The 25,764-nt window shown below is 53.1% G+C and overlaps 1 protein-coding gene across 9 annotated transcripts in view; it reads left to right on the top strand.

Moving 5' to 3' along the window:
* Window positions 1-25,764, top strand: part of ARHGAP23 (Rho GTPase activating protein 23) — a 94,144-nt gene that overhangs the window by 58,643 nt on the left and 9,737 nt on the right. For 6 of the 9 annotated variants that reach the window (XM_063706477.1, XM_063706476.1, XM_063706478.1 and 3 more), the window contains 12 exons: window positions 664-981; window positions 2,523-2,584; window positions 2,840-2,970; window positions 5,109-5,230; window positions 5,610-5,765; window positions 9,146-9,224; window positions 13,245-13,318; window positions 13,605-13,694; window positions 14,550-14,675; window positions 20,906-20,947; window positions 21,535-21,631; window positions 23,718-23,749. In XM_063706477.1, coding sequence (XP_063562547.1) covers window positions 664-981; window positions 2,523-2,584; window positions 2,840-2,970; window positions 5,109-5,230; window positions 5,610-5,765; window positions 9,146-9,224; window positions 13,245-13,318; window positions 13,605-13,694; window positions 14,550-14,675; window positions 20,906-20,947; window positions 21,535-21,631; window positions 23,718-23,749 — 1,329 coding nt within the window. Of the gene's footprint in view, window positions 1-663; window positions 982-2,522; window positions 2,585-2,839; window positions 2,971-5,108; window positions 5,231-5,609; window positions 5,766-9,145; window positions 9,225-13,244; window positions 13,319-13,604; window positions 13,695-14,549; window positions 14,676-20,905; window positions 20,948-21,534; window positions 21,632-22,052; window positions 22,076-23,717; window positions 23,750-25,764 lie in introns of all 9 variants that reach the window. The other 3 variants (XM_063706484.1, XM_063706479.1, XM_063706483.1) reach the window with 3 other exon arrangements.

Genomic DNA, 25,764 nt, shown 5'->3' with positions numbered 1-25,764 from the left:
AAGTAGAGAAGACTAGGAAGGAGCCCGTGGCATTAGGAAGAAAGCTGGGAACGTGGGGTCTCAGGTGCCGAGATAGGGTCTGGAGAGGGAAGGAGGGGCTGGCTGTGTCAGATGCCGCTGAGGGGTTAAGGCAAGTTGGGGAGAAGCAGCCACTGGCTTTGGCCACATGGCGGTTCTGGGTGTCCCTGAGAGGAGCTTCTGGGCAAGTGGAGTCTTGGGTGGGCGGCAGGAAAGTGGGGAGAACAACCCTCTAAGAGTGCGGACGGCTTCTGAGCAGGTTTGCTGGGATGAGGGGCAGCCTGGGGAGGGGCGTGGGCTGGGAATGGCTTCCCCAGGATTTCATGTATGGAGGGCCATGCTGGGTGTGTGAGCATTGCCACCAGTCGGTGAGTGTTGATGCTGGTGTTTAGAGGGGGAGAGGGTTGGGGTCTGCTGGGGGGCTTTAGGGTGATGGGTAGGGGTGTCTAGGCAGGCGAGGGGCTGAGAAAGCATTGGTGGGCTGTGGGCAGGAGGCTGCCCAGGTCTAGCCGGGTGGAGCAGGGGGCTCCTGGTAGGCAGCATGGGGTCCATCCCCCGGCTGTCCTCTGTCTGCTACTCTGAGAGCAGTGGGCAGAACTGGCCTCTCACCATTCCTGTCTCCCCCAACCCCGTGTCTCCCTGCAGAAAGCGGGCAGCGGCCTGCGCCAGTGGAAGCGGGTGTACGCCGCGCTGCGGGCGCGCTCGCTCTCGCTGAGCAAGGAGCGGCGGGAGCCCGGGCCGGCGGCGGCGGGGGCTGCGGCGGCCGGCGCAGGTGAGGACGAGGCGGCGCCCGTCTGCATCGGCTCCTGCCTCGTGGACATCTCCTACAGCGAGACCAAGAGGAGGCACGTGTTCCGGCTGACCACCGCTGACTTCTGTGAATATCTCTTTCAGGCTGAGGACCGGGATGACATGCTGGGCTGGATCAGAGCGATCCGGGAGAACAGCAGGGCCGAGGGCGAGGTGAGGGCCTGGCCAGCCCGGCGGCCACAGAGGGCGGGCGGGGTGGCCTCTCACCGGCTGTGGACCTGGGATGCCCGCTCTGAGCCTCACTTCCCTCTGCTAGAAAGGGGGGCTGACAGGAGTGCACCTCGTGATTGTGTCCCCCTAGGTTTCCGGGTGAGGAGGGTGCACAGGCAGGGCTCACGGGGGACCTGGCGTCCTCAGGTGTGGGGACCGGCAGTCACCATCCTAACCCTAATGATGACAGGGATGATTGTGACTGTGTTAGGATCGCCTTGAGCAGGCTCCGGTGTGGAGTGGTCAGCTCCAGGCCAGTCTCAGCTTTTCTCAGCAGGCGAGGAAGGCAGGGGCCTCCTATGGAGTGTGTTAGGGCATGAGTGTCCCCGCACCAGAACTGCACTGGGCTGGCCTGTCTGCAGGAGGATGAGCACATTGACCTTGTGAGGAGGCCGAGAGGCTTGGCCTTTGGCCACAGGTGGGCAGGGGTGGAGCCAAGGGCCTCGGCAGGGATTTTGGGATAATTTTTTTTTTTTTTTTGAGGCAGAGTCTCGCTCTGTTGCCCAGGCTGGAGTGCAGTGGCGCGATCTCAGCTCACTGCAACCTCCGCCTCCCAGGTTCAAGTGATTCTCCTGCCTTAGCCTCCCGAGTAGCTGGGACTATAGGCGCATGCCACCATGCCCGGCTAATTTTTTTTTAGTAGAGATGGGGTTTCACTGTGTCAGCCAGGATGGTCTTGATCTCCTGACCTCATGATCCTCCCGCCTCAGCCTCCCAAAGTGCTGGGATTACAGGTGTGAGCCACTGCGCCCAGCCGAAGAATTTTTTTTTTAATGATGCCCGTTGTGGTCAGCCATAGCTACACTCCAGGGGCCTAGGTAGGGATTCCTCCCTGTTTACTTCTTTGGCCAGGAACCTGCACAGAAGTGCCTTGAGACACCCACACAAAGTCATGTGGGCGTCCCAGGCCTGGGGTCTCTGCCAAGAGGGCAGTGGGCCTGGGCCTGCTCTGGCCATGGGAGGGGGTGCTAGTGCATGGCCTCTTGCTGAGGACACATCCTCTCACTGACCAGGCTCTGCTCTCCCGGGAACAGCTTTCCCCACTGCAGGGAGGAAGGCACCTGGAATTTGGGCCTCCTCCTCTGGGGGCCTGGCTTGGCTGTCCCCAACAAGGCTTAGTCAGGGGGTCCCAAGTCACCATCACTATGGCAGTAGCAGTCCCTCCTGGGCACCTCCTCCATGCCTGCTCAGCGTCTGCCAGGACGGTGGCGAGTGCTGCATGATTCTGCACCCGGCCCTGAGCCTTCCCTGTTAGCCCCCCATGTTTATTACCGAGGAGACTGAGGCTCAGAGAGGCTAAGAGGCTTCCCCAAGGCCTCAGCTGGTGAGAGGGTGCTGGGGAGTCCAGGCCTGGTCTTTCTCACTCCAGGGTCTGGGCTGTCCACCTGGCAGGTGGACAAGAGGGGAAGCAGGGCTAGGGATGAGCCCTGGGGTGGGCTGGCTGTGGGCACTGACATGATCTGCTCTCTCCTCTCCTGCTTCAGGACCCCGGCTGTGCCAACCAAGCTCTGATCAGCAAGAAGCTTAATGATTATCGCAAAGTGAGGTGAGGCCCAGCCCTCGTGGAGCAGTCTCCTCTGTGGGGGTGGTAGGGGGCTGAAGGCAAAGGATGTCTTCCTGGCCCACCTCCAGGGCTGCCCTCTGCTGGGGGAAGGGGTATCCAGGGTCTCCAGGCTGCAGTTAAGCATGGAGGCATTGCCTCAGGGTGGAGGGGAGGTCCCAAGGGGCGGGAGGCCAGGGTGGGTGGCCTGCTTGGCCACCCCAAATGAAGACCTCTCCTCTCCCCCTTTTTCCTACACAGCCATAGCTCTGGGCCCAAAGCTGATTCCTCCCCCAAAGGCTCTCGCGGCCTGGGGGGCCTCAAGTCTGAGTTCCTCAAGCAGAGTGCGGCACGTGGCCTCAGGACTCAGGACCTGCCCGCAGGGAGCAAGGGTAGGAAGGTGGCCACTGAGACAGGGTGGTGTGTGGGGGCAGGGGGCATGGGGAGGGGAGGGCACGTGTATATGTGTTGGGCTGTGTCTGCTCGTGTGTGCCTGACTGTGTGCCAGGGCTACCGGTATGTCTGTCTGCGTGTGCATGCCTGTGAGGGTCTAGCTCTCAGGGTCTCGGGGTGGAAGGGCCTGGAGCCTGATTCCCCTCCCTGACATCCCTGCTGGGTGGTCCCCTAATCTTTGCTGGTGTCTCTGCAGGGATGAGCAGCCCACCCTTTCCAAGAGCAACCTTTCCCATTTCCCTCACCTTTGGCTGTTAGAAAGTTCTTACCTGGCTGGGCAAGGTGGCTCACACGTGTAATCCCAGCACTTTGGGAGGCCAAGGCAGGGCAGATCACCTGAGGTCAGGAGTTCAAGACCAGCCTGACCAACATGGCGAAACCCCAACTCTACTAAAAATACAAAAGGCCGGGCGCGGTGGCTCACGCCTGAAACCCCAGCACTTTGGGAGGCCGAGGTGGGCGGATCACAAGGTCAGGAGATCGAGACCATCCTGGCTAACACAGTGAAACCCCGTCTCTACTAAAAAATACAAAAAATTAGCCGGGCGTGGTGGCAGGCACCTGTAGTCCCAGCTACTCAGGAGGCTGAGGCAGGAGAATGGCATGAACCTGGGAGGCGGTGGTTGCATTGAGCCAAGATCGCGCCACTGCACTCTAGCCTGGGTGACAGAGCGAGACTCCGTCTCAAAAAAAAAAAAATACAATGAAAGTACCTGGGCGTGGTGGTGTGCGCCTGTAATCCCAACTACTTGGGAGGCTGAGACACGAGAATCACTTGAGCCTGGGAGGTGGAGGTTGCAGTGAGCCGAGATCACACCACTGCACTCCAGCCTGGGTGACAGAGCGAGACCCTGTCTCAAAAAAAAAAAAAAGAAAGAAAGTTGTTCCCTTGGGCCAGCAGGCATGGTGGCTGACACCTATAGTCCCAGCATCATTTTGGGAGGCTGAGGCTGGAGGATTGCTTGAGGCCAGGAGTTTGAGACCAGCCTGGGTAACATAGCAAGGTCCTATCCCTACAAAATATTTTTTTATATATTATTTATTTATTTAGAGACAGAGTCTCATTCTGTCACTCAGGCTGGAGTGCAGTGGCGTGATCTCAGCTCATTGCAACCTCCACCTCTTAGGTTCAAGCCATTCTTGTGCCTCAGCCGCCCTAGTAACTGGGATTACAGGCATGCGCCACCACGCCTGGCTAATTTTTTTTTTTTTTTTTTTTTGAGATGGAGTCTCGCTCTGTTGCCCAGGCTGGAGTGCAGTGGCGTGATCTCGGCTCACTGCAAGCTCCGCCTCCTGGGCTTACGCCATTCTCCTGCCTCAGCCTCCCGAGTAGGTGGGACTACAGGTGCCCACGACCACGCCAGGCTAATTTTTTTGTATTTTTAGCAGAGACAGGGTTTCACCGTGTTAGCCAGGATGGTCTCGATCTCCTGACCTCGTGATCCGCCCGCCTCGGCCTCCCATAGTGCTGGGATTACAGGCGTAAGCCACCGCGCCCGGCCCACGCCCGGCTAATTTTTGTATGTTTAGTAGAGACAGGGTTTTGCCATGTTGGCCAGCTGGTCTCGAACTCCTGGCCTCATGTGGTCCTGCCGGCCTCAGCTTCCCAAAGTGCTGGAATTACAAGCATAAGCCACTGTGCTTGGCAAAAAATTTTTTTTTTAATTAGCCAGGTGTGGTGGTATGAGCTTATAGTCCCAGCCACTCGGGAGGCTGGGGAGGGAAGATTGCTTGAGCCCAGGAATTTGAGGCTGCATTGAGCTATGATCATACCACTGCACTACAGCCTGAGTGACAGAGACCCTGTCTCTAAAGAAACAAAGTTCTATGGCTTCCACCTTGTAGTTTTGGCCCACAAGCCACACGGAAGTCCTTGCATTGCTCTGGGCCTCTCCTTTGGGGTAAGCATCCTCCCCTTCAGGCCTTCTCTCTTGCCCTACAATGTCCCATCAGCCCTGGGCATCTGGTTTCTTCTCTGATGGAATCCCTATACGTCCAAATATGTGAATGTGGCAGTGAATGTGTGTGACCCTGCTGGATACCCCAGCTCACTCTGGTTCTGTCTCCCCCACTTCAGATGACAGTGCTGCAGCCCCCAAAACCCCCTGGGGCATCAACATCATCAAGAAAAATAAGAAGGCCGCCCCGAGGGCGTTTGGGGTCAGGCTGGAGGAGTGCCAGCCAGCCACGGAGAACCAGGTGGGTCTCTGCCACACGCCAGAGCAGGCCCAGCAGGGGGAGACCGAGGCACAGAGGGTCAGAGCAGCAAGGGACATGGAACCAGCTCTCCACCTCATTGTACAAACACAGCTGGGAAAACAGCCCAGAGAGGGGAAGGCCCCCGCCTGCCCCGGGCCTCCCAGGGAGGGAGCAGCAGGGCTGAGGCTGAGCCTGGCTCCTTCTCAGACCATGGCGAGGCTTTGGTGTCATTTTTAGCTCCCAGACTGGAGGCAGCAAGGGCCTTTTGTTCCCCCCAAGGGTTCCTGGCAGCAGCTCTGGGCCTTGCATTGTCCCCTTCTTGGCCTCCCCAGCTCCTCTGGCCCCTGTCCCCCCTAACACCCCTCCCCTGTGTCCCCAGCGCGTCCCCTTAATCGTGGCTGCATGCTGTCGCATTGTGGAGGCACGAGGGCTGGAGTCCACAGGCATTTACCGAGTGCCCGGCAACAATGCAGTGGTGTCTAGCCTACAGGAGCAGCTCAACCGGGGGCCTGGTGACATCAACCTGCAGGATGAGGTGGGTGAAGCTGGGGGGTCTGTGGAAGGGGGGCTGAGATGGTGTGTGGGTGGTGCTCTGCTTGGAGAGTTCTGTGGTCTATTGTGTTGCATGCATTGTGCCCTATGACATGCCCGGCATTGGTCCAGAACACCAAGATGGGCAAGATGGGACCTGCCCCCGCTGGCCAGCCCGGGGATGGGCATCACCCCAGGCTGAAGCTGACCAAGTAAATGCAGTCATGGCCTGGGGAGCTCTGAGGCAGAGGCTCACAGATGGCAGTTTTGTCCGAGTATTTAGGATGAGTAGAGTTCACCAAAGGCCGGGGAAAGCCAGGTGAGGGCATTCCAGGCAGCAGAATGGCCTGCTCAATGGTGTAGACGCGGAAAGTGTGCCAGGAGTCAACCAGCTTTCTCTGTAGAAGGCAGAGAGTAAATATTTTCTGCTGTAGTTTGCTCTGTTGCGTTCCCCCCTTCTCTTCCTCCTCCTTCTCTTCCTAACCCTTTAACAACGTAAAAACCATACTTAGCTCAAGGGCCATCCAGAAGCAGGCTGTGTTTAGATATTGCCTACAGACCATGGTTTACAAACCGCCGGCTTAGAAAAAGGGGAATATATGATGTTTTCTAGAATGGCCAGCAATTTGGGTGGCTGCAACATGGAAAGAGAAGTGGCTGATCAGGCGAGATGAGACCAGCCTGTGAAGGGATCTGCAATCACACCTAAGTGTTTCCAGCAGGGCCGGCGATTCTCAAAGGGTGTTCCCCAGAGTCCTAGGGTTCCCCAGAGGGGCCTTGGGAGGCCAGGGGCAGGTCAGGACCCCCTGTCCTTGCTAGAGCAACCCTGCTTTGCCCTGTCTGTTGTACTGGGTTTTCATGTACAATTTTATTTGCCCAAAGGGGCTCTGATAAAAAAGATATTTTGGAAAACCATGAACGTGGGCAGTGATGTCCCATGAATCACACACGTGAAGGCTCATGGAATACACAAGTCTTCCTGTCCTTGGAGAATGAGGAGCTGAGACAAGTGTGTGTGAAATTGTGGACAAGAGAAAAAGATGATCTCTCATCAGGGACCACACTGTGATGAGGAAGGAGAGGGTGCTCAGGCTGGAGCAGGTGGTGGCTGGAGGGTTTGAGTATTGGGGGAATTAATAGGAGGGGGCAGGTGGACAGGAAGTCTTTCGGGGTGTGAGACGATGGCATTTTCCAAAACCCCAGCAAGGGCCGGGGAGGGCTTGAGGGTTAGGACAGAGAGTGGATCTATCTCCTGGGCTTGAAGGTGGGGAGGGTGAGGCCCCAGGGGGACAGAGAGGGCATTTGATGGCTTCACTGAAGACTTTGACCTTGATCTGATGGACAGTAGGGAGCTTTTGATGGTTCTTAAGCTGGGGAGGCATCGTGAGAACAAAGTTCAAGAAACAGTAATGCTCCTGCTCATGTCCATTGGATACGAATGCGGAGGGCAGGGGTCTGGGGAGAAGTCACTGATCTATGGAAGCGCTAAGTGTCGGGAGGACTTGGTGGTCCCAGGGGAAGGGGGAGGATGGGAGCAACCCTAAGAGTTGTCTGCATGAGAGGGAGGAAGGAGGGGCGAGGAAGAGCCGCATGTTTGAGCTGGGGCTGGTGGTATCTTCCCCTGGCAGAAACCAGGGAGTGGGGCAGCGTGAGGAGAGGCGGAAGGGAGGGGCCGTCTCAGGGAGTGGCTCCATTGGATTTGGGGTGTGGAAAGTCCCTTGCATGGGGTGAGGGCATAAACAGGCGCTATATTGAGCGTGGACTAGAGAGTGGCATGGGTCCTGCTGCAGCTGGGGCATGGGATGACCAAGCGTGGGCCGCAGAACAGCAGGGGCCACGGTCTGAGTGGGACAGAAGGAGAGGGCCCCAGTGAGGCTGGGGTGAGGGCAGACACTTCACTCTGGAGGAACCAGGAAGCACTGGCCAGGGCATTGGGTTTGGCAGCTGGGAGATGAGAGGAGCTCACACCTGAGGGCCAGGAGGTAACGGAGTCGGGTGGGCAGGAGCCGCACTGGGTGTGTGTGAGATGAGGGGGCCATGCTGGCAGGCAGCTGGTCCAAGCCAGGGCCAGCTGGGGGCATATGAGGTATATTGGGTGTGTTGTTTTGTCTTGGATATCATTGTGTCATTTGTTGTGGGTCGTGCTGGGAGTAAGTGTAGTAGGGGATGAATCTAACCCCTGGTGAGCCTGTGGGGAGTGTATTGTTTATGGGATTGTCTGGCATTAAGCTGTGGATCCATTGTAATGAGTGTGTGTACTGCTGTACTGTGTCTCTTTGTTGGGGGTATTAGGTCGCTTTCTGGGCCTGAGTTATTCTGAGCCATTCCCAGCGAGGCGGCTGTGCCCGACTTGGTTGCAATGTGGGGTGATGGTGCCCCCTGGAGGACAGAAGGGACAACGACCTGGCCGTCAGTTCTTGTACTCAACAACCATTTATTTTAGAGTAGGGTTTCTCAATCTCAGTGGACATTTTGGGAAGAACAATTATTTGTTGTGTGGGGTTGCCCTGTGCATTGGAGGGAATTTGGCATCATCCCTGGCCTCGATCCACTAGATGCAAGTGGCACCTCCCAGTTGGGAAAATCAAAATGGCTCCAGACATTGTCAAATGTCCTCTGTGGGTGGAGTGGGAGTTTGGGGGACAAAATTGCCTCCTTCTGTTAGAACTACTGATTTAGGGCCATGTAAGTACCAGGTTAACTGTCCTTGCTAGGTGATAGGAGCACAGTGGGAAATGAGACAGACGGGATCCTGGCTCCTCCTGGAGCTTACAGTCCTGCAGGGAGACAGGCATGAACACGGAAACAAAAGCAGAAAATGACAAATTGGGTTAAGCGCCATGAAGGAAACAAAGTCAGGGCTGGGGTGCAGGTGACAGGGCAGTGGTGAAGGTGGCTGCTTTAGCTATGAGGGTCAGAGAAGGCCTCTTTGAAGATCGACTTTTAGGCGGGGATGAGGAGCCGGTTGTGTGGAGGCGGGGAGGAAAGTTCTGGTTGAGGAAACCAGCACATGCAGAGGACCTGAGACAGGAAGGAGCCAGTACGAATGACTGCTGTGTCATGGATGCTTAAACTGTGCCCAGTGGAGGCAGCAGCTGCCACTCACTGCCTCCCCACAGTGCCTGGGACTTTCTGTGGATGGGGAGGTGTTGGAGCCCATGCACTGGCAGGAGCAGGGAGGGGCTGGGGCCAAGTGTGAGTGTGGGCACAGGACCTCTCTGGGGACTCAGTTCTGCTGCCACCATCCTGATGAGTAGAGAGCTTGGTTTAAGTAGGTCCCAGGGAGGGCCTGGTGGGCTCAATTGGGCTCTGGGGTGAATGATCGTGGAGGCATGGGCATCGGGCTGGGCCTGCCTGTGGCCTGACATCTGACCCCTCCCCCAGCGCTGGCAAGACCTCAATGTGATCAGCAGCCTGCTCAAGTCCTTCTTCCGAAAGCTGCCCGAGCCTCTTTTCACTGATGGTGAGTAGGAGGTGGAAGTGGGGGCGGGGGGGGACACCAGTCTGTGCCGCACCCTGACCACTACTTTTGCATTTGGTTTGTTGGTTTTACTCTTTTTTTTTTTTTTTTTTTTTTTTTGAGAAAGTCTTGCTCTGCTGCCCAGGCTGGAGTGCAGTGGCGCAATCACGGCTCATTGCAGCCTCAAGCTACTGGGCTCAAGCGATCCTCCCACCTCAGCCTCCTGAGTAGCTGAGACAGCAGGTGAACACCACCACACCCAGCTAATTTAAAAGTTTTTTTCAGAGTTGGGGGGAGTTTCTCACTATGTTGCTCAGACTGGTGTTGCACTCCTGGGCTCAATCAATCCTCCTGCCTGCCCCAGCCTCACAAAATGCTGGGATTACAGGCATGAGCCACCACGCTGGCTTTTTTTTTTTTTTTTTTTTTTTTTTTTTTACCACAAAAGCTTATTTAAAAAACATAGATTGTACAGATGTGAATGAAGAAAACAGCACAGGACCCTGTGAATGTCCTGCTCCCTTTCACGGGAGGTTGTGGCTAACACTTTCTGAGCATTAGTGTGTGCCAAGCACAACTCCCTACAGCAACTCCATGAGGAAGGTGCTATTGTCTTCCCTCTACAGATTAGGAAACCAAGGCTCAGAGAGGTTTAATGCCTTGCCCAAGGTCGCACAGGTTGTAAATGGCAGAGCCAGGATTCCACCCCAGGCGTCGGGCACCGATGGGCTTTGGCCGTCTGCTGAACTGCTTATTCACAATCTGTTGTGTTTCTCTCCTGGCCCTCTTATATGCATGGCAGAGATACACACGTGCCTGCGTGGGGTTTGGATTTGGGTGGGTTCAGGGGTGTGCTGGCAGATGTTTAACATCTGTCTCTGGGGGAAAAAAGCCCTAATGCCTAGCATTTTCCAGCTTCCATGGTGTAAATACTCCTACCATGGTTTATTTCAAGCCACCAACATGATGTCACCAACATGGAATTGGGAAGAGAGGCACACAGTCGCTCTCAGGAGCTGGTGTGAGCGGGCTCCAGCACACCGCTGGTTGAGTTGTTTTTAACAAAAGCAGAGTTGTAATTCTGAGATTCATTCGTGTCAGGGCAGAGAGCTCTACCTCATTCTTCTTTTAAATCAGCCACATAGAATTTCATGGTTTGAATAGACTACAATTTCTTTACTCCTCTATTGATGGATATTTAGGTTGTCTTCAAATGTTTGCTATTACACAACCTGTTGCAATGGCTTTCCTTGAATAAGTCCTTGCACGCCTGGATCTGTGCTCTCTAAGGAGATTCTTAGATGTAGAATTGCTGGGTCAAAGTCCCGGTGAACCTTTCTGAGACCAGTGTCAATTGCACTCTGAGAAAGAGGCCCTGGTTTAGACTCCCACTAAAATGTAGGAGTCTGTCTCTCCACATCCCCAACAGCATTGGATATTATAACTATTATTGTTATTTGAAGGCCAGGCATGGTGGCTTATGCCTGTGATCCCAGCACTTTGGAAGGCTGAGGCGGGTGGATCACCTGAGGTCAGGAGTTCAAGACCAGCCTGACTGTGGTGAAACCCCGTCTCTACTAAAAATACAAAAATTAGCTGGATATGGTGGCGGGTGCCTGTAGTCCCAGCTGCTAGGGAGGCTGAGACAGGAGAATTGCTTGATCCCAGGAGGCAGAGGTTGCAGTGAGCCGAGATCGCACCACTGCACTTCAGCCTGGGTGACAGAGCAAGACTCCATCTCAAAATAAATAAATAAATAAATAAATAAATAATACAATAAAATAAAAATAAAAATACTATTATTTGACACAGGATCTTGCTGTGTTGCCCAGACTGGAATGCAGTGGCGCAATCATGGCTCACTGCAGCCTCAACCTCCTGGGCTCAAGTGATCCTCCCATCTCAGCCTCCTGAGTAGCTGGGACTACAGGTTTGTGCCACCACACCCAGCTAATTAAAAAAAAATTTTTTTTTGGTAGAGGCAGGGTCTCACTACGTCGCTCAGACTGGTCTTCAACTGCTGGTCTAAAGTGATCATCACGTCTCGGCCTTTCAAAGTGCTGGGATTTTAGGCTTGAGCCGCCTCACCCAGACAGCATTAAATATTATTAATATTTTAAACTTTTGCTAATCAGATAAGGGAAATGGTATCTCATTATTGTTTTTATTTTCATTGCCCTCATTACTAGGGAGATTAAATCTTTTCTCATTAGCATATTGGCTGTTTCTATTTTCTCTGTAATTGCTTGATCAGACCATGTGCCCATTTTTCTGTTGGGTTGTTTATCTTTTTCTTATATGTTTATTTGTGGGAGAAAAGCTCTTTGTGTTTTACACCTATTAACCCTTTGTTAGTTTTTGCAAATATTTGCTTTGGCCTGCCATTTGCCTTTCACTTTGCAGTATAGAAACTGAAAACAAATTTTTTGTTGTGGTTGTTTTGTTTTGTTTTTTGAGACAGAGTTTCACTCTTGTCGCCCAGGCTGGAGTGCAATGGTGTGATCTGGGCTCACTGCAACCTCTGCCTCCTGGGTTCAAGCGATTCTCCTGCCTCAGTCTCCCGAACAGCTGGGATTACAGGTGCCTACCATCATGCCCAGCTAATTTTTGTATTTTTGGTAGAGACGGGGTTTCACCATGTTGGCCAGGCTGGTCTTGAACTCCTGACCTCAGGTGATTCACCCTCCTTGGCCTCCCAAAGTGCTGGGATTACAGGCGTGAGCCACCGCGCCCTGCCTAACAATTTTTAATTTATTTTTATTTAATTTTATTTATTTTTTTGAGACCGAGTCTCACCCTGTCACCCAGGCTGGAGTGCAGTGGTACGATCTCGGCTCACTGCAACCTCCGCCTCCTGGGTTCAAGCCATTCTCCTGTCTCAGCCTCCCAAGTAGCTGGGATTACAGGCGCCTACCACCATGCCCAGTTAATTTTTATATTTTTAGTAAAGATGAGGTTTTGCCACATTGGCCAGGCTGGTCTTGAACTCCTGACCTCAAGTGATCAGCTGATGCGCCTCAGCCTTCCAAAGTGCTGGGATTACAGACGTGAGCCACCGTGCCTGGCCGAAAACAATTGTTTAAAATGTGACCAAAGCTGTTCGTCTTTTCTTCATGGATTCTGCATCTCATGTTTAGAATGTCCTTAGGATTATAAAAATATTTTCTTATTTTTTCCCCAGTGCTTTTATAATTTTCACAATTGGCTCTGCCGTGTGATTGCATTTGTGTATTGTGAGCTAGAAATGATCCCCCCACCCCCGATGGTAGCCATTTGTCCTGGGGACATCTGTTGAGGCCCCCATCCTTCCCCCCGATTGGAAGTGCTGCCTTTATCATATAATAAATATCCATATGGCCCGCTTTCCCCCTTTCTAGCCTTAACATTGCTCTGCCTTTTCTGCCGTGCCAGCTGGCTTCAGTTGTGCCATCCATTCGGGATGTTTCAGTCCCTGGTAGGGCAGATAGATCCTCCCGCGTTACTCTTTCTTTAAAAACTATTCCTGGCTGTCTTTGTGCATTAGCTCATCCAGATGAATTTCAGAATAGGCTTATCATGTTCCATTTTTTAAAGGTCCCCAGGGACTTGTTCTGAAGGGAGTTGGGGGAATCCTTGGTCGAGGCTGTCTGAAGCCCCTCCTCCTCTCCAGGTGCCCTTCTCTTCTGACCTGCTGAACCTTTGTGTCCCTGTCCTGGAGATGGGGGCAGGGACCCCTTTTCTGGGATCAGCATGCAGCTCAGACCATATTGCCTCCCAAATGAACACAGCTGGGCTACCCCAGGTCAGGTGCACACCCGAGTGTAGCTGTGGTGAGTGCAGCTGTGGTGAGTGTAGCTGTGGTGAGTGCAGCTGTGGTGAGTGCAGCTGTGGTGGGTGTGTTCACATACACAAGAGGCTGTCGCCCACGCTGGAGCCCCCGAACTGGAGGAGTTCAAAACACAGCCCTCCCAGCAGGGCCCTCGGCCCGGAGAACAGGGGAAGGCGCTGCCCCCACCTCTCTAAAGAGTCTCCGCTGTGTTCTAGACAAATACAACGACTTCATCGAGGCCAACCGCATTGAGGACGCGCGGGAGCGGATGAGGACGCTACGGAAGCTGGTAAGGAGAGAGAGGTGCTGCCAGGCACGAGGTGGGGCAGCTGCCTGAGCACCTCTGTCCCAGGAGGCAGGGAGTCTGGTGCTGCCCACGACCCCTGTGGCCTTGGAAAAGCCCTGCTCCACTCAGGGCCTCAGTTTCCCCGTCCATACAAGAGAACGGGGGGTTAGAGCATAGGTTCCAGACTCCCTGAAGCATGGTAGTGGGAGATCTTTGGGGCATGGTGGTGACGGGGGACAGGGGCAGGCCCTTACAGCCTGTCCGCATGCCCCTCCTCTCTCCTGCTCAGATCCGGGATCTCCCAGGACACTACTATGAAACGCTCAAATTCCTTGTGGGCCATCTCAAGACCATCGCTGACCACTCTGAGAAAAACAAGGTGGGTAGGAGTCCCGCCTGGAGTCTGGGGGAGGCAAGCACAGACTTACTGTGTGGGGGCCCTCAGCATGCACTGAGCTCCAGCAGGTCCAGTAACTCAGGCCCCTCTAGGCACGCCCTCCTCCTATGACTGCTCCGTCCCCATCCCGCTCCTACATGCTGGTCAGTGCTTTCCCGCAGAGAGCCATCTCCTGAGTTTCTGAGGGCTTTCCAGAGGCAGGGAACCCCAGCCCCCCGTATCCGATGCATTGCCATCCTCCGACTTAGCTCAAGTCCTTCGCATTGCATTTTCCTCATCAAACCCCTTATGCCTTCTGGTTCTGCAGTGGGGAAAATGAGGGGAGTGATAGGATTTTTTGTGTTTTGTTTGTCTGTTTGTTTTTTTGAGACGAAGTCTCACTCTGCCGCTCAGGCTGCAGTGCCTTGGCATGATCTCGGCTCACTGCAACCTTTGCCTCCCGGGTTCAAGCGATTCTCCTGCCTCAGCCTCCCGAGTAGCTGAGATTACAGGCACCTGGAAGTGATCAGATTTTTTTCCCAGGCCTAAAATAACCCCTGGGACCTCCAACATGTTTCCTACTGCAGGGTCTCCCACTGCTGGCACTGACCACTCAGGGCTGCCTTGTATAGGTGTGCAGGTGGGGCACTGCTCACGGCTGCTGGGCCTGGGGATGAAAGGGGCTGAAATCTGGTCTGTGCTCTACTCATCAAGCATCTCCATGCCCATACAAGGTGGTGTCCACCCTCTAAGCTGGGGACTGGTGAGGATGTAGTTGGGGACAGAGGCCTCAGGTGCCAGAGTGAGGGAGGACTGAGTTCAGGATGTTGACAGTGACCTGCTTTCCCTGCTGCCCAGATGGAACCCCGGAACCTGGCCCTGGTCTTTGGGCCGACACTGGTGAGGACGTCTGAGGACAACATGACAGACATGGTGACCCACATGCCTGACCGCTACAAGATCGTGGAGACACTGATCCAGCACGTAAGCCCCTGTTCCGGGGGGCGCCCGGCAGCCCCTGGGGCCCAGGCCATGTTCCTCTGAGCCCCTCCTCTTGCTCAGCCTGGCGGAGCGTGCCCCAGGAAGGGCTCGGCAGCTTTAGAGCATGCTGCTAGGGTGGTATATACTCCTCCAAAGCCATGGGCTGCATTTCAAGGCAAGGCAGGAATGGATCCTGGAATCCCTGCTGCCCTAGGATGTTGTGTCCCCAGCAGGAGAGTCAAGAGGCCCCCGAGCGTCCAAGATGCCTGGGAAAGGCAGAAGAGGAGGAAGGGCAGAGAAGGTGCTACTGGTGGAGGGTGGAAGGGGCAGCTTCAGAAGGTGGCCCCTGGAGAGGTGTCCTGGCAGACCTGACATCAGGAGGCCCTGGCTCTAGTGACTTTCCCTGCTGGCCCCACTGAGGTTTTGGGGAGATAGTGGTGATGTTCATGGTAACAAGGGGTGGATGGGGCAGGGAACAGGGCCTTGGCCTGAGGCAGGATCCTGCACCAGTGCTTGGCATGTACTGGGCTGGCCACCTCCCTTCTCATGGCTCCTGGATGCCAACAGCCCTGGTCCTGTAGGTTCTTGTTACTGTGCGTGGGCGGAGGAGAACCCAGAGTGGCCAGCAGAGGGCGCAGGAGGCCTTGGTTTTCCAGAGCCCAACCCTAAGGCAGCACTGCCGCCTTCTGGTGCGCACACGGATGTCATTATGAATCATAGATTTTCCATTTCCAATTCTTGTTACAGCCCACAAAGGGTGAGAACAGAGCCCCTCCTGCCAGGGGAAATAAGACTGGCAGCTGATCAGAGGAAGGGAAGCCTCAGTCCCAAGCCCCCTAGACACTTTAGGGAAGGAAAGCTGGGCCCTATCACCCCCATTTTACAGAGGAGGAAACAGGCTCAGAGAGGCAAAGCAACTTGCTCATGGTCACACAGCTAATAAGTGGCAGCCCAAGATTTCAAGCCAGATCTGACTAACCAAAGCCTGTGCCTTCCTCCTGCTATCAACCCAAAGGCCAGACTCCTAGGTCCCTCCTTGAGCTGGCTTGGGACGGAGGGAGGGGGCCAGGGTAAGGAGGCGAGGTGGTGAGCAGCTGAGCCATGTTAACAGCCTTGCTTGCCCATCTCCCTCCTTCACTGCATGCTCAGGGCTCCGAGCCACAGGAGGGAGGATCACAGCCTGCTGCATCCGGACACTGGGAACACCACTCCAGAGCTGTCTGGGAGGCCAGGGCTGCCCTGCAGCTTCGGGGATCCTGATGAGGCCTTGGGAAAGCTTAGCTCTCCAGGGCACCAGGGAGCCCCGGAACCTCCAGTGAGGGTGTCTTTTGGGGGCAGCAGCAGGGAAGAGTGGGTGTCTGGCCCTGTGCTCCTGGAGAAGCCCCTGGAAGCCCAAGGTCTGAGGTCAGCTGAGGTGTCAGGAACTGCAGCCTTCAGGGAGGAAGGAGGCCAAAGCCCCAAGGGGGAGTCCCTGCTCTGGGCAGGGTGGAGAAGGTGGAGTTTGTCTCATTTAGCACTGACACTAGTGGCACACAGTGGCTACTCAGTGTTTGTGGAGTATAAATGTCTGAGTAAATTGCTAATTGAGGTTACGTCAGGCTGGGCTTTTCTTTCTCTTTCTCTCTCTCTCTTTCTTTTCGCTTTTTTTTGTTTTTTTGGTTTTTTTTGATAGAGTCTTAGTCTGTCGCCCACACTGGAGTGCAGTGGGCAGATACGGCCCACTTCCAGGCTCAGGCGATCCTGCCATCTCAGCCTCCTGAGTAGCTGGGACTAGAGATGCCACCACCACACCACCTGGCTAATTTTTGTATTCTTTGTAGAGATGAGGTCTTACTATGTTGCCAGGGCTAGTCTTGAACTCCTGGACTCAAGCGATCCTCCCATCTCGGCCTTCCAAAGTGCTGGGATTACAAGTGTGAGCCATCACGCCCAGCCAGGCTGGGCTTTTCTACTCGGAGATGCATTCCCGAGAGCTAACTGAGCTAGTGTCCTTCCCTTCTCTGCCTCCTTGGCATCTGAACGTAACCAGCCCTGGATGATTGTCAAGGGAATGAGCCACCCACTCTGCAAGCCCTGAAAGCCTGCCCACCCAAGCATGCCAGCTCTGTCTAGCCTGGAGGCTCCATAGCCAGGGCAGTGCTGCTGTCACTTGGGGTACCCAGACCAGTCTTCAGGTCGGAAAGAGGGTGGCAACTGAGGGGTAAAGAGGAACAGCGACTTGCCCAGGGCCACGCAGCAAGACAATGGCAGAGCAGAGAGGAGAGCAAACCCGGGTGTCTGATCTTGCAGCGGGCAAGTTGCCAGGAGCCCCTGCCTACGTTTACGAAGTCAAATGGAACCCAAACAAAGATCACCCAGGGCATTTGCTCAGGGACTCAATCAGCAAAGGCAGCGATACCTAATGTTTCTCAGCCTCAGCACTAGTGAGCGCTGGGGTCCAGATAAGTCTTTCTTGTGGGAGGCTGTTCTGTGTGTTACAGGACATTTAGCAGCATCGCTGGCTTCTACCTGCTGGATGCTGGGAATATCACTCTAGTTGTCACAATCGAAAATGTCTCCAGACATTGCCAAGTGCCCACTGGGGTGGGGGGATTGATGGCAGTGGCTCTGGGGCCAGCCTGCTCCTATGTGCTGTGTGGCCTTGGACAAGTTCCTTACCTGCTGTGCCTCAGTCTCCACATCTGTAAAGCAGAGATGACAATACTGTTTACCTCACATGGTTGTGAATGTCTGCTAAAGCACTCATGGCGGTGCCTGGCAGGTCCTAAGTGTCGTGTGAGAACTGACTATCATTCTCTTCGTCGTGGTCATTATTCCACGCCAGAGACAGATCCCCGTGCTGGAAACACGGAGGTGAATGGGAGCCTGCTCAGAAGGAATATTGCCAGCGGGTGTGGTGGTGCATGTCTGTGGTCTCAGCTACTTGGGGGGCTGAGGTGGGAGGCTGCAGTGAGCCGAGATTGTGACACTGCACTCCAGCCTGGGTGACAGAGTGAGACCCTGCCACACACACACACAAAAATCCATAAAATGATGCTTCTCATTCATTTATTCATTTAATAATGTTTATCAAAGTAAGAGCTGCGTCTCTTTGTGCTCTGGGCTATGCCCAAAGAAGCCCCACAGAAGGACCCACCCCGGCCCTGGGTGCAGGGCTGGGGTCGTAGTCATGGAGTTCTTGAACTGCCTTAGAGGACCATGATGAGAACTTAGCCAGGCAGAGCAGGGAGAAAGGGCATCCCAGGCGGAAAGAACAGCACGTGCAGAAACAGGGTGGCAGGAACTAGTGTGGATTCCTCTTGAGAGCCGTGGCCACCCGGGCGCTTCCTGTAGACGCTGTGGCTTGCAGAGTACTTCTGGGCACCTTCCAACCTGAGTTAACGGCTGGCTTCTTTGGGCCGATCCTCAGGCTTCCCCTGGTCAGCCTGTCTCTGGAAGCCACACTTTTGAATAGCGGTAGCTGACATCTATTATACATTAACAATGTGCTGCACTCGACGTTTTCCATACAGTATTTCATCTCAATCCTCCTCAGGCCTAGAAGGAGGTACTCACATCATGCCCATTTTAGAGATAAGTAAATAGACTTACAGAGGGAAAGTAACTTGGCTAAGGTGAACTTGAACCACGATGACTGACTCCAGAGCTTCCATTTTTCTTTTTCTTTTCTTTCTTTTTTTTTTTTTTTGAGACAGAGTCTTGCTCTGTCGCCCAGGCTGGAGTGCAACGGCGTGGTCTCCACTCACTGCAGCCTCCAGCTCCTGGGCTCAAGTGATCCTCCCACCTCAGCACCCCCAAGTAGCTGGGATTATGGGTGCACGCCACCATGCCGGGCTAATTTTTGTATTTTTAGTAGAGCTGGGGTTTCACCCTGTTGGCCAGGCTGGTCTTGAACTCCTGACCTCAGCTGATGCACCTGCCTCAGCCTCCCAAAGTGCTGGGACTATAGGTGTGAGCCACTGTGCCCGGCCAGAGCTTGCATTTTTCTTATCTTCCTTTGCTCTCTTCTCTTCTATCTCTTTCTTGTTTCCCTTCTGGCCTTCCTGTGCTGTTTGAGTTAATCACATGTCAGATCATGAGCGATAATAACTGAGGCTCATGGCGCATGCTCAGGCAAGTCCCCTTGTTTCCCCTCTTCATTCCCCTAGGTGCCCACTCTTAATATTAAGGCTAATATGTGTCCTTCCAGGACACCTTCCACTTATTGTAAATGCATGGCTATCCTTAAATATATATAATATTCTTTGTGTGTTTTAAGTTTACATAATGAGATTATAAATTGCCTGTTCCTGTTCTTTCATAGGTGTTGAGGGGGGTAAAGGGTAATTGCCTTAATTTTTATTCATTTATTTTTTTTGAGATGGAGTTTCACTCTTGTTGTCCAGGCTGGAGTACAGTGGTGCGACCTCAGCTCACTGCAACCTCTGCCTCCCGGGTTCAAGCGATTCCCCCACCTCACCCTCCTGAGTAGCTGGGATTACAGGTGTGCACAACCATGCCCAGCTAATTTTTATATTTTTAGTAGAGATGGGGTTTCACCATGTTGGCCAGGTTGGTCTCAAACTCCTGACCTCAGGTGATCTGCCCGCCTCAGCCTCCCAAAATGCTGGGATTACAGGTGTGAGTCACTGCACCCGGCCTGTCACTGTCAATTTCTAATGCTTATCAGTTTCTGTGTCTTCCTTCCACCACATCTAAAAGCCAAAAGTGGTAGGGTGCAGTGGCTCATGCTTGTAATCCCAAAATCTACAATTTTTTTTTTTTTTTAATTAGCTGTGCAAGGTGGCACATGCCTGTAGTCCCAGCTATTCAGGAGGCTGAGGTGGGAGAATCTCTTGAGCCCAGGAGTTCAAGGGTACAGTGAGCCAGGATCATGCCACAGCATTCCAACCTGGATAAAAGCGAGAGACCCTATCTCAAAAATAAATACATAAATACAATAAAAGCCAAAAGTGCCTTAGTTATTTCTTGGAGCTTGCCAAAGGTCATCTCTTTACTTGCTCAAGTATTCAGTTAAGAGAGTCTTTGTGTAGTAAATTTTCTGATGTCTCAGGATAGCTTTATTTCAAGGCCAGGTGTGGTGGCTCCAGAGAGCAGGAGGTTCACTTAAGGGGTGATTAAAACAATCTGTGGTATGCCTGTAACCCCCAGCACTTTGGGAGGTGGAGGTGGGCGGATCACTTGAGGTCAGGAGTTGAGACCAGTCTGGCCAACATGACGAAACCCCATCTGTACTAAAAATACAAAAATTATCCAGGCGTGATGGCGTGCACCTGTAATCCCAGCTACTTGGGAGGCTGAAGCCAGAGAATCACTTGAACACAGGAGGCAGAGGTTGCAGTGAGCCAAGATTGCACCACTGCACTCCAGCCTGGGTGACAGAGTGAGATTCTGTTGGAAAAAAAAAAAAAAAGAATAGCTTTATTTTACACTCAGATTTAAATGAGAGTTTAGCAGGGTATAAAATTCTAGGTTCCTTCAACACGTCAAAACTTACTTTCTTCTCTTCTTGTGTTTTGCTGCTGAAAGTTCCAAGTACCTGTGATACGTGTTCATTTATAAGCAATCTGGATTTTTTTTTCAGAAAACTTAGAATTTTATCTTCAAGATTCTCAAATTTTACAAAATATATTAAACTGTGGGGGTCTTTATTTTCTCTCTTGCTTGGCCTTTATGAGAAAGCTCTCGCCTCCTGCCCCTCAGGAAACCTCCAACACCTTTCTCTTGTCATTTCCTTTTCTGGGCTGAGTACGTGACACCCCTGTTGTCAGTGTGGCACCCATGGGTGGCAGGTGGCGTGGGGCACACTCGGCTGTCACAGCCATGGACCTGGCCAACACTAATGGCACTGGTGCCTCCCTGCCCCCTGGCTCGCTGTGAGGAGTATACCATAGGGGTGTGCTCAGGACAGTGTTTAGAGAAAAGCAAGTAAAAGCAAAGCTCTCCCTAAGCCTATCTCCTGTCTGAGGTGATGAATGCTCCCACTCCCTGCCGTGTCTCCTCCCACACTGGGGTCCCACCTTTTCTCTCCCCCAGGGTTTTTCATAGTCTGTGGAGTCAGGTTTTAGGGTCCGTCAAGCTCCCTCTGAGCCCTCTTTTGCAGCCCCGCCAGCCTGGGGTTTGTTGAGAGAGAGGCGCCCCTTGCCGCCTGAGCGGGTCCTCTGGAATGAGCAGGTGGAAGAGACTCTTCTTTCCCATGCTGATTTCATCCCTTCCTTTTGTCTTCTCTGCAGTCAGACTGGTTCTTCAGTGACGAAGAGGACAAGGGAGAGAGAGTAAGTGATGCCGCGGGCTGGGCTGGCATGGGGGCTGGTCTGGGGTGAGCCCCAGTCCTTGGGGGTGGGGCAGGCAGCGGGACTTAAGCCGGGGAAGGTGTCTGTCCTTGAGGCTTCCCTCAAGTCTGATGGAGGAAACACAGACCCTCTCCTCAGGAGCCCCTAGTCTGATAGAGAAGCACAAAGCTTGCCTTCAGGAATCCCCAGTCGAAATGGGGGAGATACAGGCCTTGCTCAGAGGGAACCCAATTCAGGAGTAAAGGCAGCTCCTGCCCTCCAGGCTACTGAGAAGGACTTAGGTTGGAGGAGTTCCAGTCTGGTGCGGGAGACACAGCTCCTGCCCCTAGCTGAAGGGGCCGCTCTGGCCTTCGAGGCTCTGAGGTGTTGAGGAAGGCACAAAACTGTCTAATAGGGGACATGTAGGAATCATCCTCAAGAGCGCCTGGCTGATGAGGGAGACGGTCCCTGCCCCAGTGAGCCCGGTCTGATGGAGGAGACATGGGCTCTGTCATCAGGGCACCCCCCTCTGGGGGGTTGGCAGCCCAGCATCTGAGGGCATGCCAGCTGACCCCTCCTCCTGTTCGCAGACCCCTGTGGGCGACAAGGAGCCTCAGGCAGTGCCCAACATTGAGTACCTCCTGCCCAACATTGGCAGGACAGTGCCCCCTGGCGACCCGGGGTCAGGTGAGCGCAGGGGCCTGGGAGTGGGGAGGCGGGAGGGTGGACACTGCATTCCTGAGGGTCCCAGATGCCTGGCCAGATGCCCAGCTTCCCTGTGCCACCCCAGCGGGGCCCTCCCCTGCCAGCCGCCATGGAGATGGGGCTGTTGGGGGCCTTCTCCCTCCCTGGGGAAGTCCAGCTTGCCCCGTGCCCACCTCCTGTCTGCGCAGCTGCCCCGCCCCGGGCAGGATCAGAGCTTTGTTCCCCCTCTCTCACTGGTTTCTTTCCTCAGCCTTTAATTTCTCATGGGCTGGCTGTGTCCTTCTGGGCATGTTCCTCTTTTTAATTTTTCTTCCTTTTCTCCTTGCACCCCCGCCTCTCCCTCCTCCTCTCCCCGTGCTCTCCTCCCACCCCCTTCTCTTCTCCTCCCCCTCCCCTCCTCCAGCGGACCTGTTGGAGATTTAAAGGGTACAGTGCGGTGTCGCGGCCTCGGTCACTAACAGTGGCGGGTGATTATAAGAAGGCTGGGTGGGCACAGCGGCAGGCAGAATGTCCCGGACTGTGAGGACCCCACACTGACATGCCAGTTACCCCTGCTTGTTATCCACTTACCCCGGCAGTCCATGCCCCTCCCATTCTAAAGCCCCTTCTCAGGAGGAAGGAGGCACTCACTGGGCCCAGGGCCCTCCCAGTTGCCTGGACACCTGGGCATCGAATTGCTGCCCTCCTGCAGTGCCACAGACCCTGCGGCCTCTCTTTGCCGAGTCTCACCACTGCTAGTCATCCAGGCTGGGGACCGACACTCTCTGGAGACCAGCGATGCCACGACCAGAAGCTTCTCTTTATCTCTAACTCCTGCCTCAGTCACCCCAATGGGCTGCCTCTTCCTGCTTAAGAAACCGGGGCCCTAAGTCCTGTTTGCAGGGCCTGTGGCCCTCTCATGGCAGAGGACAGATGATTTACATGCTCAGAGACAGATGAGGGCCACTCCCTTTGTGGCTGCAGCCACTGACTCCTCCCCCACCATGGTTGTCCTTCCCTTTAGTTTTAGCATTTCTGTTCGTCTCTGACAGAGGCACACAGGAGCTCCCTAGTCACCAGAGGCAGGCTCAGGAGGGGCCAGAAGACATGGGGGTGGGACGGCAGAGAGGGACCCCGTGTCTCTTCTAATCACCCGCCGCCCCCCGCGCCCTGTGTGTCGTGTGTGGTCGCCCATCTTGCTTTTCTCACCTTGTGCAGGGGGAGGGGTCCGGAGAGGGGGGCGTCTAACTTGCCTGCCAGAGAGTGTGGATTAACCGCACCTGCCCACTACCCTGTGGGACCCCAGGAGGCCCTTGGACCAACCTGTTCCCTCTTTAGCCTTGGAGGGGACCCACCAGGACGTGTTTCTGGTTCCTTCTCCACCCCAGTGATATTAAGGGAGTGGGACCCAAGTCCCATAGAAATCATGCTTTTAGTCTCCTTCATAACTGGGTGATAACTGGGGACCCTGCCCATGAGGCAGGGTGACCCCAGTTCCGGAGGTGGAACCTATCAAGGCTCTAATCACCAGCCCACTCCACCTCCTGCGTCCCACCCACTTCATTTTTGCCCTTTTATCCATTATTCATGTGGTCCCTCTTCTCTGTTGTGTGCTCGGGGGTGGATGTAGGGCACCCACCTCTCTGTGCACTGTGTGGTCTCCATTTCTCCAGAGCATCTGTGATTTGCTGTGTTTCACTGTGGTGGTTTCCATGGACTGCACCTGATATTTGGCATTTTCTCTCCAGTGCTTCAGAGTAACAGGGATGGGCGGGGAAGGGGAGAGGAACCAGGCTCAAAGACAATGCCCCCTTGCCCTTAGCCATTGGTAAATGAGGGGCCAGTGGCTGGCAGCCTGATGTCACTTCCTGCCTCTAGAGGAAGTGGCAGTTAACATCATTTTCTCCTCCATCCCTCTCCCATAGATGGACATCAGAGGTCCATCATACTCCTAGGGCCTGGGGAGATCTCATGTTTCAGAATTCCCTGGTTTCTGAAGCCTTTGAGGAGAGGGAATTGTGTGCATAAGACTCAGCTTTCTTTTTTCCTGATGCAACTTTCATTTTTTTTTTCTGTCTTTCACCAACAGATTCTACCACCTGTAGTTCAGCCAAGTCCAAGGTACGTATGAAGGCAATTCTGAAGGCTTGATCCCTGTACAAGACAGCCCACTTTGGTTTTTGTTCAAGGGAATTGAGGGAATGGCAGTTGGACCATGGGGAAAGTTGATGGTCCCTGGGAGGGAAGGCAGGAGGTACCGAGTGCCCAAGGTAAGCTGAGAAGTTGCTTACCTTGGCAGTGTTTGGTGAGGCATCTGCTGTAGTAGAAGGACCTGGCCTGGGAGTTATGTGGCTAGGAGGCAATGTCACTCAGTAGTTAGAAGCACAGACTCTGGAGTCAGACAGTCCTGGGTTTGAGTTCTGGCTCCACCATTTAGTAGTTTGGGACATTGGGCAAGTTACTTAACCACTTTCTGATCCTTAGCTTCCTCATCTATAAAATGGGAATATCAGTAAATCTGTGGGGTGCTATAATAAATAAAACGGATATCCTTTAAGGTCTTTGGAGAGCCTAAAGCAAGCAGAAGGAAATAAAGAGAGGAGCAGAAATCCATGAAATTGAAAACAGTTGAAAAAAAGCAATGAAACCAAAAGCTGGTTCTTTGAAAAAAAATCAGTGAAATTGATAAACCTCTAGCCAGACTAACAGAATAAAAAGAAAGATGGCACAGATTATCAGTATCAGGGATGAAAGAGGGACATCACTACAGACCCCTAAGTTATTTTTTATTTTTTATTTATTTATTTATTTTGAGATGGAGTCTTGCTCTGTCACCCAGGCTGGAGTGCAGTGGCACCATCTCGGCTCACTGCAAGCTCCGCCTCCCAGGTTCACACCATTCTCCTGCCTCAGCCTCCCGAGTAGCTGGGACTACAGGCGCCCACCATCACGTCCAGCTAATTTTTTGTATTTTTAGTGGAGACAGGGTTTCACCAGGTTAGCCAGGATGGTCTTGATCTCCTGACCTCGTGATCCGCCCCCCTTGGCCTCCCGAAGTGCTGGGATTACAGGCGTGAGTCACCGCGCCTTGCTATAGACCCCTAAGTAATTGAATTTATGGGCATAAAGTTGCCCATAAATTCAATAACTTAGATGAAATAGACCAATTCTTTGAAAGATTCAGACTGCCAAAACTCTCACTTAAGAAAAAATAGATAACCTGAATAGTCCTATACCTCCTAGGGAAATTGAATATGTAATTTAAAACCCCCCAACAATGAAAACTTCAGGACCAGATGGTTTCACTGTTAAATTCTACCAAATATTTAAGGAATTTTTAAAATTTTTAAACAATTCAATAATTTTAAAATATTCTAAATAGAAAATAGTATAATTTTAAATATTGATATATTTAAATAGTTATTTAAATATTTGAAGTATTTAAATGTTATTTAAATAGTTATTTAAGAAATAATACCAATTCTCCACTATCTCTTTTGGAAGATAAAAGAGGGTGGCTGCGCACCATGGCTCACGCCTGTAATCCTAGCACTTTGGGAGGCTGAGGTCGGATCTTGAGATCAAGAGTTAAAGACCAGCCTGGCCAACATGGTGAAACCCCATCTCTACTAAAAATACAAAAAAATTAGCTGGGTGTGGTGGCATGCGCCTGTAATCCCAGCTACTCAGGAGGCTGAGGCAGGATAATTGCTTGAACCTGGGAAGAGGAGGTTGCAGTGAGCCGAGGTCGTGCCACTGCACTCCAGCCTGGGCGACAGAGCGAGACTCCGTCTCAAAAAAAAGAAAGGAAAATAGAAGAGGAGGAAACACTTTCCAACTCATTTATGAGGCCAGCATTACCCTGATACCAAAACCTAACAATGCTTTTGAAAAAGATAGGGCTAATTCATTTGATAATACCACAAATACTTGTTGAACGTCTACTTTATATCAGTACTGTGCTGGGTACTGAAAATATAAATAATGAGCCAAACAGATAGGTTCCTGCCCTCACAAAGCTTATCTTCTAATGAGAGACAGACACTAAGCTTATGAAGAAATAGACTATCTATCTGTCTGGCAGGTTTGGAGGCACAGTGGAGGCAGAAACCAGATGGAATGAGCTAATAAAGTGA

The sequence above is a fragment of the Gorilla gorilla genome, chromosome 4, assembly GCF_029281585.2.
Source record: "Gorilla gorilla gorilla isolate KB3781 chromosome 4, NHGRI_mGorGor1-v2.1_pri, whole genome shotgun sequence".
NCBI lineage: Eukaryota > Metazoa > Chordata > Mammalia > Primates > Hominidae > Gorilla > Gorilla gorilla.
The sequence above is the reverse complement of the archived record's forward strand: the minus strand, read 5'-3'. Positions and strand labels throughout refer to the sequence as shown.